General features: G+C 29.8%; 2 protein-coding genes across 7 annotated transcripts in view; one reads left to right on the top strand and one right to left on the bottom strand.

The window, feature by feature from the left end:
• The window catches only part of LOC107446520 (scavenger receptor class B member 1), a 77,024-nt gene extending 67,918 nt beyond the window's left edge, over positions 1 to 9,106 (bottom strand). For 2 of the 6 annotated variants that reach the window (XM_071180806.2, XM_016061196.4), the window contains exon 1: positions 1,020 to 1,244. The gene's annotated coding sequence lies outside the window, so the exon portion shown is untranslated. Of the gene's footprint in view, positions 1 to 1,019; positions 1,245 to 9,039 lie in introns of those variants that run through there. The other 4 variants (XR_011636769.2, XM_071180805.2, XM_071180802.1 and 1 more) reach the window with 4 other exon arrangements.
• LOC139425678 (uncharacterized) overlaps positions 1 to 18,208 on the top strand; it is a 36,465-nt gene extending 18,257 nt beyond the window's left edge. Inside the window, exon 3 of the mRNA XM_087149351.1 lies at positions 17,096 to 18,208. Coding sequence (XP_087005477.1) covers positions 17,096 to 17,371 — 276 coding nt within the window. The 3' untranslated portion in view covers positions 17,372 to 18,208. The remainder of the gene's footprint in view (positions 1 to 17,095) is intronic.
• Positions 18,209 to 18,265: the final 57 nt, after the last annotated feature.

The raw sequence follows: 18,265 nt of genomic DNA, 5'->3' as shown, positions 1-18,265 counted from the left end.
TCACTTCAAATAATGAGGTCAAAAATCATCTGGCGAAGTACAAAAATTTTCAGCGCTTGGAATCATGCTACTGCCAGAAAGGTAAATATTCATTCCCTCTAAGAAAGTCCCTTTTCATTTTCATTAAAAAAAATTACTTTTCGAGCAGCCCGATATGTTCCCGCATTAGAAAGTTTTTTTTTTATTGCAAAACTGAACTATTATTAACAAGAAAATATTATATTATTATTAATTTTAAATTAAATCCTGCTGATTGTTTCTTCCCATAAAATATCTCCGACAAGATAATCTTTTTCGAAAGATCCATCCTATTATGCATTTTACAAATCTTCATAACTTATAATAATTTCGTGTTAATATTTAAACATGTCATTGAAAACTGTCTGATGGCATTCGTTCGCTTGGATAATTAGAATGCTAAAAATTTTATCACTTTATTCACTTTTTATATGACAGTAAGTCAAAATTATTTTAAATCAAATTTATCCTCAAAAAGTAAACAAGCTAAAAGTAGAAGTTGACAGTTCTGTGATGATTCTTTATACTAACTGTGACTAATCGCTCACGGTTAAAAAAAAAAAAAATCTTAACAAATCCAATAAATGCCTTTTTTAAGCATTTTTTTTTAAGCAGCAGTGAATGTTTTTCTTCTTCTTTCTTTTCCGTTATCTATTTTGGAACAAGGGACAAATTAGTGTAGTCAAGGCAACATAGTCCTCAAAGTTACTTGCATTAAGGCTTCGTAGTTAAAGGATTGAAGTATTCATTTTTCCGTTGATGATTATGTTTAGGGGGTTCGAAAAATAAAGAACTCTAGGCTAGCATCTAATTTGTACTTGCAATAATAAGGTTTTGAAATATACCGCCAATTTAATTAATTTTTATTGAAAATATTCCCCCAATAATTGTAAAAAATATTGAAATTTTTACTCACGCGATAAAATACTTAAAGCAATATAAAATATGTATCAATACAGTGTAAACAAAAATATATAAGGAATACAATAACAAAATCATACCTATAACGATTCACGCAAGATTCAAAAAAATTATTTAGTTTGACAGAAGCAATTGTTGAGTCTCTATTGTGCACTTTCAAAGTTCTTTAAAAGGTGTTAAAAAGAAAGCTGCGCCAATACAACAAAGTCACGCGCCGTCATAGGAAAAAATGAAGAAAACTGCGATGATTTTAGAAATGCGTGCCAACTTTCTGTCAGCAAAGGAAAGTGATGAAAATAATCTGTATTAAAAACAGGTTTGATTTTGTTGTCAGGCAAATGATTGAAGAAAAAATTTAAAAAAAATACGCTGAAGAAAAATTAGCTACCTGTTGAGAATTTATAAATTGATTACAATATAATACGCTTGTTGATCTTTCATTTGACAAAAATTCTATCTACTTCTTTTTAGAATCGTGAGTAATAGTTGCATATTTTATACAATGCTTCGTCTATTTTGACCGGCAAATAATTAAAAACTTGTTTTATATTCATTTATAAAATTCACTTAGAAGATTTTATACGAGGATGATTTTTTTTCCAGAAGTAATTTTTAATATTGGTTCATTACTCCGAATGTTTTAATTTAATGATTAGGAATTGTAAGACATTACATATTTTTATACACAATTTCTAAATGTAAGGAGGGACGGTTTTTATAAGGTTTTTTTAAGATATTGTTAAGGTCTTATAACCCAAGGATAATTTCTTTCAAGTAATAAGTTTTAATAATGTTTTATTACTCTTAATTTTTTATTTTAATAAAAATAGGGAATTGTTCGTAGTTGCAAGACTTAAAACTTTTTATATATTTTTAAACATTACTTTTAAGTACAATGCATTTAGAAGAAAGTTTTTTAAGGTATTGTTAATGTTTCATAATTTATGCGAATTCGGATGAATAATTTCGGATAAATAAAAACACTTTAAGGCTGTTCTTAAATTGTTCTTTTCTTGGACAAATCTATGGATTTTGCTTAAATTTTGCATTTTAGAATATCATTAAGAAGATATACACATTTATATGCAATTACAATTCAAAATTACTCCCATCATTATTAAACTCAACACTTTATAAATGTAAAAATAATATGCTTGGTATGGAATTATCTTTGAGTAAGAAATGTTGAGAAAGTTTTCGATTCATACAAAAAGTAACGATAACAAGAGGATTAAACTTTCGACTTTTCTATAGACTTAAACTATTGGGACTATATTTTACAGATTGTATTTAACCCTTTTGGGTTACGAATCAGAGTGTAATGGTGAGAAAAAAAATTTATTCAGAAAAAGGCACGTTTTTGTGTCTAAGATTTTACCTGCACCAATTACATAGCACATTTAAAACTATGTTCCTCTCCCATCAAAACTGCAATATAATCCGGTCATTAGATCAAAAGTTATTAAGGGTGATTATTTTTTTTCTATTTTGCTGACTGTACATTCTAATTGGAAATATTACCTTTTTCTTTTTCTTCAATAGAAACCTAAAAATAAAAAAAAAATAAAAAAAAATGTGTCAAATAATTTAAAGGAAGTTAATTTCTAATGGACAGTGCTGGATTATCCATTGGGCCATGGGCCCCCAATGATAAGGGGCTCCCTTAAAATGAATTTTTTGAAAATAAATAAAAAAAATACTTAAGAAAAAGAATGATTTAAAAACGAAAATCCATTTCAAATATATATGTTATGATTATTTTTTAGTTATAATTTAACAAAATAAAGTAAAGTAGTTAGTAAAGTTCGATCTATTGTTATTTATTTTAATTTTAAATATGCTTTCTTGAATGAAAACATACACAAATACTTTTATATTTTAATAAATAAAAAAATATACGAGAAAAAAATTTAATCTATGGGCCCCAAAAATTTAAATGACCTAGGGCCCCGCTTGTGCTTAATCCGGCCCTGCTAATGGATGAATAGTGCACAAAAAAATTAACACCCTGCATAACTTTTGATTTGCAATGATTGGTTTTCATGTGCCAGGACTGAATTTTAATGGTTCAGGTGATTGACCTCAAATATGCTAATTAACTAGTGCAGAGGATATTTTAAGTTAATAAATCAGACACAAAACCGTACTTTTTCTGAATAATCATAACTTTTGTTCAACGGATTTGGATTTCAGACCCTCGAATTATAGTGGGTAATCTGCAAAATATGATCCCAATAGTTTGGCCAGGAGAACGGTCCAAAGTTTGGATCCCTTTATGTTAATTATACTTTTTGTGAATTTCGCCATATCTGCTTCAATGAGAATTTTTCAAATGAATTTAAAAAAATTTGAGCACAACTATAAATTTATCATTTATTTAATTAATTAAATAATTAATTTAAAAATTTATAATTTATAATTAAAATATATTATAATTTAATTATTTTTTAAATAATTTAAATATAAATTATTTAATTAGTGACCAAAGCAAAATTATAATTTATTATTATTTTTTATTTAACAACAGTAAAAATTTGTTTGAATTGTGAGGTATAGAAATTTTTACATCACTTTAAAGAGTGTAATTTTATATGGAAACCTTGTTCGAAATAGGTCGCATAACTCCTGAGAAATCAAATTTTAAAGATAATTCAAATCGATTGCTTTGGAACTGTTCCACCGATTTGGTTCAAATTTTATATTTTGCCATATAAAAGTACACTTTTTAAAATTATGTAAAAAATTTTGCAATTTAAAAGTTTTTCGAATATTATTTTAAAATAATAAAAGTTATGTATAATTGTTAAATTGACACATTGCATGGAATTTTCTTTGGATAAACGAATTTAATAATTGTGAGCGAAAATTTTCAATTCGTTTGAAAAATTCTCAAAGATATGGCGAAATACGCCAAAAGTAAAATTGACATTAAGGGGTCCAAACTTTAGACAGCTCTCTTGACCAAACTATGGGAAGCATATTTCTCAGATTGCAGTTACCCCCTGAATTCATTTCGTAACTTAAAATATCGTCTGTACTCAATAATTAGCATATTTGAGATCATCCCCTCAAATTTTTGAGATTGCGTCCTAGAACGTGAAGATCTGATCATGAGATCAAAAGTTATTCAGGGTGATTCGTTTTTTTATTTTTCTCACAGTACATGAGGATTAAATTTATTGTAATTTGATAAGATAACTTAACCATATCAAATGACCCTATAAATTATAAATAACAAACAGAAAATAAACTAAATATCATTTTGAAATGAAATTAAAATTTGAACAGATCCCCACACCCGAATCAGGTAATGTCAAGTACTTGTAAAAACGTTGCTATTTAGGTGATGTGCAGATTATCTAGGGTGAACCGTTAAAGTGGTAAAAAATTATGTCATTTCTCAAATTATGTTACTTAATCTGCACATTATAGTCACTCGCTTAAAGTCAAGACTGCTACAACAGCAATGTTTCAGTACGCTTAAATGATAATAATGTTAATTTTTTTAAGGAGCGTTTGCTTCCCAAAGAGGGGAACAAGGTTCGAATTCCAATGGCGGCTGGTTCATACGAACTCTGCTCCTGGCTCGCATCGACCAAGTAGAATTGTCCTCAGTGTTAAGCGGATCATGGGTTAGAATCTGTCGGGCTAACCATGGAAGGTTTTCGTGGTTTTCCCATTCATATAAAGTTATTGCAAGTCCGTTCCATCAAGAAGGCGAGTTTGTCTCAATACTTGCTCCAGGAATTCACTTGTCTTATGGGTTGGGATTAAAATGACAAGGCTGCGGAGTTGAAATTTGATAGCTGTAAACTAAGAATTGAGTCGGCAGTTCAACACCAGTTATAAAATCAAATCAAATAAATAACGCATTATTTGACTGAATCAATCAACAATCACTTCAAAAATCAAAATATAAATAATCAAACGGTTTAAAATATTATAACAATTAAGGAAATAATGTAATTTATTTATTTTTCAATATCTAAAGACTCAATTGAAGATAATCAAACAATCAATAAATTAGTTGATAGAATGAACGAAACAAACGTTTGAACTTTAACGTTAGTAAATTGTGGTAAATTCTTGATTCCATCCTTTAGCAGATCACCCTAATTATTCTGTAAATTAGCTAAGCGGTAACATTCTGGTTGAATTTGAAGATTTCCATAAAATTTTGAATTTTTTTTTCTTTCTTGAGGATTTGTTATTACCTCTGCAAATTGTAAAATCAGTCTTTAATTTTTTTAAAATATTTTTCCCCCTACTTAACCTTAACTTTAATCATTTCTACCGAATGACCCAGTGCAGTACAAACACTCACATCAAACATGATTGCCTATTACACAGTAATTGTTTTAGTTTCAGTATCAACTAAAATTATAATTAGAAGCTTAATTATCGTGTCTATTTCATATTTACATGCAATCATATTTTCCATTATATAATTTCAAATCACATTTTCCAATTCAAGAATTAATTACTAAAGCCAATAGTTTACTGTGACTAAAAATTATATACTTCAAAACGTTAAATTTGTAAACGTAAATGCGTTTTCACCATTAGCGTTGAAAATTTTAAAAATCTAAACGAAGAATGCTACAAAACTTAATTAAAACAATAAATATGTAAATTGCTTTTATATCTTTAATTTACTGTTGATGATTGTTTATTAATAAATGGCATATAATTCCTTTCAAACTATATTCAATTATAAAAAATAATGTAAAAATACATCAAGTTATCTATTGATAGTTCTTTTAATGCTATTTTTAAAGATCATACTTTAATTTGCTTCGAAATAAATATGTTTGCCTGACTGTGCATCCGATGAGTAAATAAAATTGTGTTCTTATGATATATTTCAGCATTATTTAACACATTAAACAAAAATATTAATTAATAAAAGAAGCGAAGTACAACTAAAAATTTGATCTTTGGATTCAGAACACAGTTCGACATTTAAGCATTATCTAACGCATTAAATAAAAATATTCATTAATAAAAGAAGCGAAGTACAACTAAAAATTTGTTCTTACGATTCAAAACACAGTTCGACATTTAGGCATTATTTAACGCATTAAACAAAAATATTCATTAATAAAAGAAGCGAAGTATAACTAAAAATTTGTTCTTTGGATTCAGAACACAGTTCGACATTTAGGCATTATCTAACGCATTAAACAAAAATATTCATTAATAAAAGAAGCAAAGTATAACTAAAAATTTGTTCTTTGGATTCAGAACATAGTTCGACATTTAAGCATTATCTAACGCATTAAACAAAAATATTCATTAATAAAAGAAGTCAAGTACAACTAAAAATTTGTTCTTACGATTCAGAACACCAGTTCGACACTTAAGCATTATCTAACGCATTAAACAAAAATATTCATTAATAAAGGAAGCGAAGTACAACTAAAAATTTGTTCTTACGATTCAGAACACCAGTTCGACATTTAAGCATTATCTAACGCATTAAACAAAAATATTCATTAATAAAAGAAGCCAAGTACAACTTAAAATTTGTTCTTAGGATTCAGAACATTGATCGACATTTAAGCATTATCGTTTACATTAAATACATTATTCGTTAATAAATTAAGTAAGGTATAATTAAATAAGAAAAACTTAATTATCATTACATTGCAATTTAACGGTGTGTTAATTTCGCTTAATGCACTTCGTATGCATTGTGACTTAAAACAAAGCGTTTTTTTTTTTTTTTCACTTCCCTATTTCATTTTCGAAAAAGATTGACAGTGATTTATGAATGACCGAGGAAGTTATAATTTTTTTTGCCATCATTTTTAAAGTGCTTAAACATATCTTATAGATTTAGGCGAAGATTTCTATATTTCTTTGAAGTCATGTCATTGTTCAATTTGGAATATTATTGTATTTCATAATTTAAACTACTCTAGTTTTAAAAACTTGACATTAAATTTTTCTTAAGTGTCTCCATTAAATCATTTTCTTCCTAGCTTACCAGTTTAACAGAAATGTTCTATTAACGTATGAAAATGTAAAGTATTTAGTTATGAAAAAGTCAAGATGATAAAAAAAGAAAATGATGTAAGGAATGTTGGTTTGTTGCATTTAAGCGTTTCCTCTATTTTTATTTATATTATTTCTACTATTAATTCTCATTCTCCTTATGCATCTTGTTTCAAATTTTCAATCGTTCATAAAATACTTTTTATTCATCCATTCAAGTTCAAATATATATTTTTTAAACTAGATGACACTTGATGTTAATATAATTTTTTAAAATATTAATTCATTCATTAAATAGGGAAGAGCGAAAAACAAAATAGAATTTTTCGATTGGTTTAGCGTTAGTCATTGTTTTAAATTTTACTACAAGAGATTCATTTTTTCACATATTTTAAAGATAACATCAGTGACAATTTCTAACTTATAGCTCTGTTTGAACGAAAAAATAGTTTATTGCGCACATTTAAATATTTAATTATTTTATATTCGCTGTGTCAGATAAATACAATAAAGCACATTACTTGGTAACACGTGTGGTCCACGTCTCCAAATTTATACTTTTATAGTTGTCTGATACCTCTTTTTTTCTTCAATTCTTACTATTAGTTCACACTCTACTCTCCCTATATATATATACATATATATATATATATATATATATATATATATATATATATATATATATATATATATATATATATATATATATATATATATATATTCAAATTTTCAATTGGGTATACTATAGCATACGTCACAGATCATGTTATTCCTACTAAATTTAACTAGTAAAGAGCATTTTCTGCGAACCTGATTTCTAGCAACAAGTAAAAGCATCAAACGAAGTGTCTAGTTTTAAATCGCTACTCGCCAGGTTGGAATTGTATTAGTCTATTTCCTTTGGAAATAATTTATATTGTTGTTTTAGCGAAGTTTATGAATTTAGTAAACATATTTAAAACTCAGTTTATTAATTAAACTAAAAGGTAAATGTTATTCCTTGTAAGTGGAAGTAGTTGTGCTTTTTTCATATTATACCCAATTGTTAATACTTTTCATTCATCCATTCAAGTTCAAATACATTTTTTTTACCACGTTTATATTAACTTGCCTTCATGTATGTCTGTTCGGGTGGAATTTTGTAATCGATTTCGAACTAACTTCCCAACTAGCTACAGACTTCAAATTTGGCACATAGTTCAGAATTGGATGACAATGCATGAAAATAAAGAAGACATACAAAGTAAAATAAAATTAAAGAAAAATTCGTATTTTCGCGATTGTCTTTTGTTGTCGATTCGATTGTTTCGAATGAGTGCCACGTGGCAGATGAAAAGTTTTATGTACAGTGAGTAAAAAAATTGAGATTTTGGAAGTAGGTACAAAAAAAAATCAAAATAAAAAATTATATTTTTAAAAACCACGTTTTCGCAGTCGAGAATAATAATTAAAAAATAAAAATTTGAAAAACGAATAACGTTGGGAGCATGAAATACATAACAGTACATATACACATATATTTACACATACATTTACACATTTTCTTACTCATACACATGCACAGCCACATACACATATACATCCACATACACATGCATATACACAAGCATATTCCACATATACATCCACATTCAGATAGATACAATTACAGATATTCATACACATATTCGCATGAGCACGCATACACACACTAATATAACATTACTGTTATATACTTCATGGCCCCATGTTTTTTGTTTTTCAAATTTTTATTTTTAAATTATTATTGTCCACTACAAAAGCGTGGTTTTTAAAAATATTATTTTTTATTTTGATTTTTTTTTAAAACTTGCAGTAGATGACACTTGGTGATAATACAGCTTTTTTAAATATTAATTCAGTCATTAAATTTAATTAATTATAGTTTTAAATGGGAGAAAAATTGTAATTTTTTTTTATTGACCTAAGTATGAATTGACTTAAAATTATTTTTTTTGTATTACTTGTTTATTTATTTATATGGGAATCAGAACATGTCTCGATCTATGAGGATCATAGTTTACATTAAACAAATTCATCAGTGAAGTAAAAGTTTCAAAATGAAAATAGGAAAGATTTAATTACCTTTACATTGCTATTTAAATGATGTGTTAAATTTCGAACAAAGCTCTTCTATAGCTACTGATGTTATGAAACTTATAACAAGCAATATATTTTTAAAACTTCTCGATTTTCTTTTTTGTCGAGGACAGTGATTTACGGCCGTGAACGTTGTGTTTTTCATTGTCATCATTTTTAAAAGGAATAAACATGTTCTTGAAAGTACAAAAGTATAAATAATTGCCTCATATTTTATAGATTTAAGTGAAGATATCTATATATTTTTTTTTTTTTTTGGAAATACTTTCTGAATGTTTCTTTTCAAGAATGATATAGTTCAATATGAAATATCAGGTTTTTTATAATTCAAAATGTCGTAGTTTTGAAGCATGATATGAAAATATTACTGAAGCAAATTTTTTGTCACATAATATCAAAAGTGCTTTTATTCTACTGACTTTTCTAATAAAAATTTATCTTTCGATTTGAATCGTCGAGCATTTAAAAAAAACTTTCAAAACGATTTGCCATAGTTTTATATTGCTTAATCATTTGAAGCAGATGGGACACTATGGTGTCTCTTTTATAGATTTTTTTCTGGTGTTCTAATTACAAGAAAAAATATATTTTGGTATTTTTCCATTTGGAAAATTAGTATAATAGTTACTAAAAAGATGTATTAGATTATTGGATTTAAATAATATAAAATCCAAAAAAGTAGTTTGAAAGATTTTTTTTCCATTCATATTTGAAAATTTTACAATAATTAATTTTGTAAATTAAGAAGATTGCAACGATGAATAACTGATGTTTTGTTTAGACCTAAATAATAGCAAATAAGAGTAAATTTGAAAAAATATTGTTTGGAAGTGAGCTGCGTGTGGAAAATTTTATCATTAAAACTTTAAAAAAAAAAAAAAAAAAAAAAAAAAACGGTGTTTAGGCTGTATTTTATGATTATAAATTATTAAAATGTTAAATTTTATATTTTGCACTTATTTTCACCTAATTCAATACAAAAGAGTGAAAAAAGTGCAAAATATATTAAATAAAAATTCTGCGTCAATTTTAGTTAATATACGTGTTGAAGCATAATGATTTTCCCCAAAAAAATGTGTAATTTTTTTTAAAAATTAAAAATCACACTTTGAATAGGAATGACGCTATCACAAAATGGTATTCAATTGTTTGAAATTGCTGTTCTTTAATTAGTTATGCTGCAACTGGTGGCTTTTCTAAACTTGAAGGAAAACCACTTTAAAAAATAACAGTGAAATAAATGGTGTGCTTTACTGTGATACCTATCATGAGAGTGCCTCTCATGTACCACTTGTCACCTTTAAAATGCCTACCACTCAATTTATTAAAATTTTTGCATCTTAATATTCAGTTAATTAATATACTTAAAAATTAAACACGATGTCTATTATTATTATTGTACGAAAATTTTTTATTTTACCCACGTACGTTTTTTATTTTATTTAAAAAAAAAATTATTTTCAATAAATCGGCTGAAAAATATCTGTAGAATAAATGCGATCAAAAACATCTCGTTATCTCATAGAAACTACATTAGCAACACACTGTTTAAATTTAAATCGAATGAACGTTGTAACAATACATAAAGAAAAATCTTGAAAAAAAAAAAGATAAAAACAGGGGTGTGTTATGAAGTGATGTAGCTACTTATATTCAACTAAATTAGAAGAAAGTGATCCTCTCGGAGGTCGTCTTAATGGCATGCAGGACGAGAACGTAGAAAATTATGGAAACTGTGGGGTGAGTTATCGACAATGTCAACCGTCATCTATGAAAAGGTGCTCCTCCATTGAGTCGAGTTAACATGTCTTATGTACTAGTGAAATATAGTTGTAATTTTGTAGCGGTAGATACGCTACAGTACTCCCCCACCAGAATTATATCTGTGATAGAATTCGATGAATTGATACCACTAGTTGAATCATTGCTGTTTTTGTGCGAAGCCGAGAGAGCTGTATTAAGATCACCGTACTTTTTGAGTGCTGAATGTGAGAGGTGTATTAACTTCACGGTCGTAGTCGCTCCTGTGTTGCCTTTAGCAGTCGAGTGTATGCAGGCCGACGTTGCGTTGAATCGAGACTGAGTAGCAACAGTGCGAGGAGGTGGATAATGTCGCAGTCACAAGTCAACAATTCAATGTGGACCGTCCAATGAAGTAGGCGTTACTGTCGATGTAGGCGTATTCATATCAAAGTGGGCGTTACTGCTAAGGTAAGCATGTTCACATCCCGTCCGAAGGTTACCAATGTGGGGTGAGTTATCGACAATGTCAACCGTCATCTATTAAAAGGTATCCCTCCATAGAGTCGAGTTAACATGTCTTATATACTAGTGAATTATAGTTGCAATTTTGTAGTGGTAGATACATTACAAAACTATTGAAAAATTTAATTTAGTAAATGAATCGTTAATACTTAATTTATTATTTTCGCGGCCAAATTTATTTGTTATTACTATAAGTTATTTGGTAAATAATGAGCTAAATGAATTTAATATACCATTTGTAATGGTTTCCTAGTTGTTTGAATACGATGTGGCCGTCACGATGCAGTATAAAAAATCGAGATTCGTCTGTAAGGTTGGCTATTCGCGTCTCCAGATTGATCCTAGATCACACTGCTGAAATTGCTTTAATCATGCAATGTCATAGATAACAGGAGCCATGGTCACCGCGCTGTACACGCCATACTGCAGCAAACTCTGTTACACTCACACTCTATTATACATTGTTCGAGTAGAAATTTATTGTCTAGCAAATGACTAACTTCCTTACTCATAGTTCGTGAATTAGCTGTACGGTATCTTCTGGAAATCCCTTAACCAATCGATTTCATGTTTTGTCAGGGGATCTTGACTGACACGAGCAGCAATATTGCTGTCATAAAAACTAATGTATTATATGCCATAGAAACTACATTAGCAGCACAGACTCTTTAAATTTAAATCGAATGAACGTAATAACGCTGTTTAAAGAAAAAGAAGAATCTAAAGTATTTAAAAAACAGTTCCATTAATAAAATAGGGGGGTTATGAAGGTATAAACCCCTGTCAACTGGAATTGTTTACAAATACCTACTTCAAACTGGGTAATCTTTAAAATTTTAAATATTTAATTAAGCAGTAGTAGATTTATTTCCTTTTTGTTGCTTTTTTAAAACTGCTAGGATAACGCTTCCCTCCCAATATTACGCGAGTGGTGTAACTTGCAGTTTTGCTTTAATTATTTTATTACATTTTCGTTATTTAAATTAAATTTTATGGGTATTATTAAATTATTCATTAAATTTTATTAATTTTTTATAATCAAATCTTATTATTAAATTTATTATAACACTTGCAGCTAAAAGAAAGGTGGTTTACAATTAAGGAAGTGTTTCCACATTATTGTCCAACCCCTGTGAATTTTTATTTATTTACCAAAGGTAACTGGTCAACGCTTGACCGTTTTGATACACATACTACATTCATGTATATAATGAATGATATGCATGACTGACCTTATTTAAGTCAGACCATTGCGTCACACCGTGATTTAATATGGCGTGTAACGCTTCCTTTAACTGAAAAGAACATTTTCCTCAATGATGAAACTTTTCTTTCAAATGGATTACTCAACTGAAGCTTCATTTAAAAGTCATCGGTCACCATTTTGTTAAGACTTTTCTTTTAACAAGGAAAGGAAAAATTTTATGAAAAGATTTGTAAGAAAACGAAATGTTTATCAGTTAGTGAACGAATGAGTCAGAGCGCTATTTTTTTCTTTCTTTCTGGTGACGGGCAGAACGAGGCAGACTTCCGGTGTTTCTTTTTTAGTTACGTTAAAACAAGACAGATTAGAATGATTAAATTTTATTTATTTATACATATGTCTGATAGAAAGGAAAAAATATATATTTTATAGGTTGCAGCTATTCCCTATACCAGCAGTTCTCATAATGTGTTCGGCAATGAAACCCTAAGGTTCCTTGGAAAATTCACAGGTGTTCCGTGAGTTAGGGTTTTTGCTATTTTAACCAATAGTTATTTTTGAAACCAATAGAATATGAATTTAATAGATAGAATTTCAATAGGTCAAACCAATTTATTTAATGTTTTGGTTATTTTTATGAAATTATTCAACGAAAAAAGAATTCGTGTTTGGTCATAATTTCTAGTCGAACGTTAAAATTCAAAATAAAACAGCCGAATTCAAGTATAAAGAGTTATTTTTCCCGATAATCATTCTAACGGTTTAAAGAAAGGAAATCTTTTTTAAAAACCATAATTCAGCTTATTTTATTCAATTCGACTTACGTTCACGCCAAAAACTGCTTGACAAAAAAGTTACTCTGCAGGAATGCAGCGCTGCCTTATACTATAAAACCCTAATTTATGACTGTTATTGCTGAAGCAATTGATAAATTTCTCATTCCTTATTAATATTTTCTTCAAATTTATACATTCGTATTAAGAGATGAAAAAGTTATTCAGAAAAAAAAAATTATGTGAACGATTTTTGTTACGTAAAATCACATCTGTAATAATTAATTAGCATATTTAAAGTCAAACGCACTGAACATAAATCAGCTGTCGCCCACAAATAATGTTAGTTTTTAAGGGGGAGAGGGAAGGATAACCAGAAATGTGACATTACACATTTTGGTTGAAATAAAATTTTTAAAATTAACTGATTAAACAATTTTATATTTTTTCCAAACCAAAACAGGTTCACAAAAAATCATTATTATTGCTGTACAAATGCCATCGAAACACATTTTATTTAATAACCGTCGTTGAACAGCCGACCGAATTTTCAGATTACGACTCCCAATCTTCAAATCCGTATCCTTGTAATTTTGGAGTCAATACAGAAGACAAGGAAACTCCTGGCTCAAGCATTGGAACAAACTGGGATCTTTTCGATAGAATAAACCCGCATTTGTGTTATATTGTGAAGAAAACCACAAAACCTCCCACGGTTAGTCTGACGGCAAGGGGATTTTAACCCATGATCTGTCCACCACTGAGGATATTTTACGTCAGCACTGTGGTCAGTGCGAATCGGAATAGCAAGTTATTTGTTTATGTAATACAACATGACGTGTGCCAAGGGGCGTGTGTGTGTGGGGGGGGATATGTTAAGAAGGTGCCATTCTTAGTGACAAATGGGAGGTCAAAATATTAAGAATAAAGGAGTTATCATTCATGGAAGGCCCCTCATTGGATCAAAAGTTATTCCGCTGTTCAATGTCTTCATTTAATTCACTGAGATATAGCCGCTGTCTTTTGCAATGCCTATGAGATGAGTCAGAGTGGTTGGACGGCAGCAAAAGATTCTGATAAAGAAATGTTGAAGAAACGGATGTTTTATTTATTATTATTAAGCCTTAAATATACATATATCATGTCCTCCTTAAATTGTTTTGATAGCAAAGCATTAACTGATTTATAATGAAATACATAATTAGCAAAAAAAAAAAAAAAAAAAAAAAAAGGAAAGAAAGAAGGAAAAGAGAGACTCGTGAGTAACAATAAAGCACGTGGTGAAAATGACTTATTCGCCCGTGGGCGCCACACCTGTGATCATCCTGTGTGACCGGACGTCATCTTTAAATTTACATTCAAAGACAACAAGTTTGAGATCCATCTGAACAAATTAAACTTAACCTTTATCGTGCATTTTTAAAACAGATAAGAATCACCAAGGAAATTCATCGAAAAATGAATTCCGCACGTGATTTCAATAACATATAATGAATGACACTTGTTATTCAACGCAGCATTGCATGATTCTAGGAAACTGATTGACACATGTCGAATATTTTTTTTTTTAATCTTTACCTTGAAACAAGTTGCAGAATAGTGGTAAGAGTTCACAACCTCTTCGATCTTTTTCATTAGAAAGTGAAGAGATTATTTGACCTAATTTCTTTTCATTCATAATAATCTGAGGAAAGTTTTATTCATAGATTTTTTCCTCTATCCCGACAGAACACAGCTTTGTCTAGCAGGGATGGGCAAACTATACGGCCCGTGGGCCAACTATGGCCCACCTGAAGGTTTTATCCGGCCCGCTGATAAAATTTTAACTAGCCGATCCGTGACGAATATAAACAATATACATTCATTTTCTTGTCTACTTTGTTTAAGGCTATTTTTGTTCTTACTTTTTTAACAAAGTATTGATGATCATTTTACTTTCTCTATTTTTGTTTTACAAAACATAAATTGATGGAAATAGGCAGCTTTCAATTGGTAAGATGTTCAAAGCAAACCTTCTTTATAGAATAGCCGTAGATTGGCGCCATCTGAAGCAGTTGTTTCTAAATATGCCAAAGTTAGAGTTTTACAAATCATTACCAAAAGCTAGTTTCCCAAATTTAATATTTCATGCCCAGAAAATCAGTGCTATGTTTGCTTCATCTTATATAATGTGAACAAGTGTTTTCAACTATAAAGCTTAGAAAAATCATTTCAGAAGTAGAAAACAGGCAAACATTTAACCTTGAGCATTAAAATAAGTACATCTCACTTGGAACCTCAATATAAAGAACTTTTAAAAATGAAATCGTGATTTCATTCATCTCATTAAATATTTAAATTAAAACTTGCATATCGTTTTTCTAATTCAGAAGTTTTTACTTGGCCCACCAAACTTTTTGTCTTCGTTTTTTCGAACTCGACCAAAAAAGTTTGCCCATCCCTAGACTCTAGGGGTGAAATGCGGAGAGAAAATATTAGAAATATGCATTTAATTCTTTTTATATAATAAACTGATGATATATACCAGAGACCAGAGTTTCCCAAAGTGTGGTACGCGTACTCCCAGGGGTACGGTACGGGAACAGTTTAGCGGGGTACGCTTTCTTATGCAAAATATCTTGCAACAAACGAAAATTTTCAAAAATTTTATTTAAAATTAAAGCTAGCCATGAAAATTTACGATTACGTCTTTTTCTATTAGCTATTTTTTTGCAGAGTTAACAGTTAATAATTAGAGGTATCAACAGCCAGTTGTGATTTATAACCTTTGTGCAATATTTTTTATAGTAAAAAATACATAAATTTTTTTATTAGTGATACACAGCGTTACGAAAAATTCAGAAAGGGTACACAAAAGTCGCAAGTTTGGGAAACACTGCCATAGGTTAATAGACTGCTCTCGCAATGGCTCTCGCAACTGCTCTCGCAACCAACATCTAACTGATTTTGCAACCGTCGTTGAACAGACGACCCAATTTTGGGTTTACGACTACTCATGTTCAACTCCGTAGCTTTGTAATTTTGAACCCAATCCAGAAGACAAAGAAACTCCTGGATCTGTACCTCCAGAGGTATGATTTGTTATGGAGGACTTCGTGACTCGACAGATTCAACGTGAATTAGTCACCATTTACTACAAGGGAAGTCTTCGACCGGCGGGAATTGAACCCACGACCTCTTGGACATTAGTCCGGTGCCCTACCAACCAGGCGATCCCGGTCCTATCTGACTGATTTAGCCACTCAGCAGGAATGCATGTTGCAACGGAGTTGAACATGGATGGTCGTAAACTCAAAAATAAGTCGGCTGTTCAACGCCGGTTATGAAATAAAATATATTCCATATTTGAAGAAATTTTTTCCCCCAATAAGGACAGTTATTATTGTAGTTCATTTACGTCGCACTAGAGCTACACAATGGGCTATTGGCGACGGTCTGGGAAACATCCCGGAGGATGAACCGAAGACATGCCTTCACAATTTTGATCCTCTGCGGAGGGCACGGCACCCCTGTTTCGGTAGCCCGACGACCTGCACGCGAAGTCGAACACTTTATGGTAGAACAGTTTAACGAGGACCAATACCGCACACCCTTGGTCCCTACGCAGACTGATCCAAGTGGTCACCCACCCGCACACTGATGCTTGATTTATTGTAGTTTCGGTACCATAAACAAGAACCTGAATTCTTATTTATGGAACAGAGAAAATAGTATTTCCATTTCTGTATCTTTATTGGCGTTGTTTTTGTTTTATGAACACAAGTGCACTGATTTAATAATCTTTGTATTTTTCTTTCAGGTGAAGATAAAGAAAGAGTGTGAGTTTAATGTTCATAATTTACCCTACCACTACACCTCCTACTTCAGAGCAGTTAGAAGACACAAAAGAGTTTTCATAGGTTTTTCTCGAAATGGGAAATCCAGAGTTGGAACACTGAGAAACAGAAGGACTAAATTTCACTGGATTGAGAAAGTCACAAAATGTAAACCAAAAAGAAATAGATTGAGACCTGAAGGTTTCGCATTGGATTGGCGAAATGTGACTCAAAAAGGAAGACATCATAGAATAAACTGAGACAACCTAAAGATTCTGAGAATAAAATATAACTTGAGAAAGAAAATATTAAGGCACGGAATAGACTGAGAAGTAAAAGGATTAAATTTCACTGGAAAGTTACAAAGTGTAAATCGAAAAAAAATAATTTGAGAATAAAATAAAACGCAAGTGAAAAAAAAAAAGAAAAGAGAAGAAAAAAGAATGTGTCACGGAATAGATTGAAGTAGCAAAAGGATTCACTGAATTTGAGTTGAGAAAGAAACTAAGAACCCAGATATTAAAACTCATTAATGTCTTAACACTGTGAGAGGGAACAAAACATATCCTTTTACATTACCATCATTAAAAACCCTATTAGTCAACCTATTTTATCATTGTAATCTGCTTTTTTTAGAAGATGTACTCTTACCATTAAACTTAGGGGGGGGGGGGAAATCGAAATTTCTGCGGATAGCATTGAGTACATTGTAATATCTATCATCTCGAAAACATGTTTTTAAAGTCAGTGGTATAAGTTACTTTTTCCTGATTTATTTCATTTTTTGTTACTTAAAATTGAGCAATATTTTCTCAATATTTATTTGTTAATTTTTCTTTTTTTTTTTATTATTTAATTTTGATTTTTTGAAGTTGATCAAAAACAAGGTCATCACTTTGTTAAAAAAAATTTTTTCTCTCAAAAGATTAAGTTCGAGTTTGTATGAATATTAATGAAATTTAGTTTGAATTGTGGATTTTAGAAATTTTTTTTCTGGTGACAGAAGTTGTCCTCAGTAAATGCACTTTAAAATCACTGCCGTTTGGAAAAACCCGTCATAAATAGATTCGTCCATCAGAAAAAAAAAAGAAAGAAAATTAAAAGATTATTTCTTTTATTCGTTGCAAGTACGTTTAAGAAAACGTTTAATAATT

Source organism: Parasteatoda tepidariorum, chromosome 8 (assembly GCF_982258835.1).
Source record: "Parasteatoda tepidariorum strain Cologne lab strain chromosome 8, Ptep-v5.0, whole genome shotgun sequence".
Lineage (NCBI taxonomy): Eukaryota > Metazoa > Arthropoda > Arachnida > Araneae > Theridiidae > Parasteatoda > Parasteatoda tepidariorum.
This window is presented reverse-complemented; position numbering and strand designations above follow the sequence as displayed.